This window comes from Penaeus monodon, chromosome 28 (genome assembly GCF_015228065.2).
Source record: "Penaeus monodon isolate SGIC_2016 chromosome 28, NSTDA_Pmon_1, whole genome shotgun sequence".
In the NCBI taxonomy this organism is placed as follows: domain Eukaryota; kingdom Metazoa; phylum Arthropoda; class Malacostraca; order Decapoda; family Penaeidae; genus Penaeus; species Penaeus monodon.
Window position 1 is genome coordinate 1,157,672 of NC_051413.1, and position 1,329 is coordinate 1,159,000.

Genomic DNA, 1,329 nt, shown 5'->3' on the forward strand with positions numbered 1-1,329 from the left:
ACGGCCATATTTATCCCCCCAGAACCTCCCACGGAACCCACAAATAAACCATTCTCTCGCGATCATGCACTACTCCTGCCACATTTTAGTAACCCATTACCCATACCATACGTCGCCTGTTACTCACTGTACGACGCAGAAGAAACGACAAGACGACCAGCACGACCTTCCTCTCGCACGAGTGTAATGGCGACTGAAGGTGTCGACGCGAAGGCCATCTTTCGGCCGTCGACGCGCGGGAGTTTCGAATTGAGACTGTCAGATGGTGCGGTTTAAATTGTGTGTTTTTTTTTTACATTGCTTTGGTGGGATTCGAAGATGGTGTCAGATGGTGTGGGTTTAAAACGTCGGCTTGTTGTATTGGTTTTGCTTTGGTGGGATTCGAAGGTGGTGACAGGTGGTGAGGGTTTATGCTTTGGGTTTTAGTCTGATAGGATTCGGTGATGGTATCAGATGGTGTGGGTTTAAAACGTTGGTTTGATATATTGGTTTTATTTTGATGGGATTCGAAGGTGGTGACAGAGTTGATTTAAGATATGGGTTTATAATATAGGTTTCATCTTGATGGGATACGAAGGTGGTGAGGGTTTATGCTTTGGGATTTAGTCTGATAGGATTCGGTGATGGAGTCAGATGGTGTGGGTTTAAAAGGTGGGTATGTTATATAGGGTTTGCTTTGATTGGATTCGAAGATAGAGACAAATGGTGCGGGTTTAAAATATAGGTTTTCCTTTAACAGGATTCGAAGATGGTGACAGGTGGAGTGGATTTAAAATGTTGGTTCATAATATAAGTTTTATTTTGATGAGGCTGGAAGATGGTGACCGGTGGAGTGAGATTGGTAGGTTTTTTAATCTTTTTTAGGTACGGCTGTTAGATTTTTTTAAGGCTGTCAGATGGTGTGAGTTTAAAATAAGTGTTGATAGTAATGGAATATAGTGACAGATAGAGGACGTTTAAAGTGCTTTTGATTTGCTTCAAGTGCCAGCTACGTTAGATTTTTTCCCCAAAGGAGACTGTAAGATAGTACGGGTTTAAAATACAGGTTTTATTTTTATCAGCTTTGAAGATAGTTACTAGTGGCGTGATATTAAAACATGGGTTTCTCTCATAGTTTTTTTTAATGGGATTGGAGGATGATTTACATGAGTGGATTAAAAGTGTTTTTTTTTTAAGGTTCCAGTTGCGTTATTTTTCAAAAGAGACACTCAGATGGTGCGAGTTTAAAATATAGGTTATATTTAGGATAAGAACTGTCAGATGGTTTACATGTGAAATGGATTTAAATTGCTTTTTTATTTGCCTTCGGTGCCAGCTGCGTTAGACTTT

The 1,329-nt window shown here is 40.1% G+C and overlaps 1 protein-coding gene across 1 annotated transcript in view; it reads right to left on the reverse strand.

Moving 5' to 3' along the window:
* Nucleotides 1-233, reverse strand: part of LOC119591262 (polyadenylate-binding protein-interacting protein 2-like) — a gene marked incomplete in the record, with an annotated part of 23,691 nt that extends 23,458 nt beyond the window's left edge. The window contains 1 exon segment of the mRNA XM_037939978.1: nt 128-233. Within this exon segment, the coding sequence (XP_037795906.1) occupies nt 128-218 (91 nt within the window).
* Nucleotides 234-1,329: the final 1,096 nt, after the last annotated feature.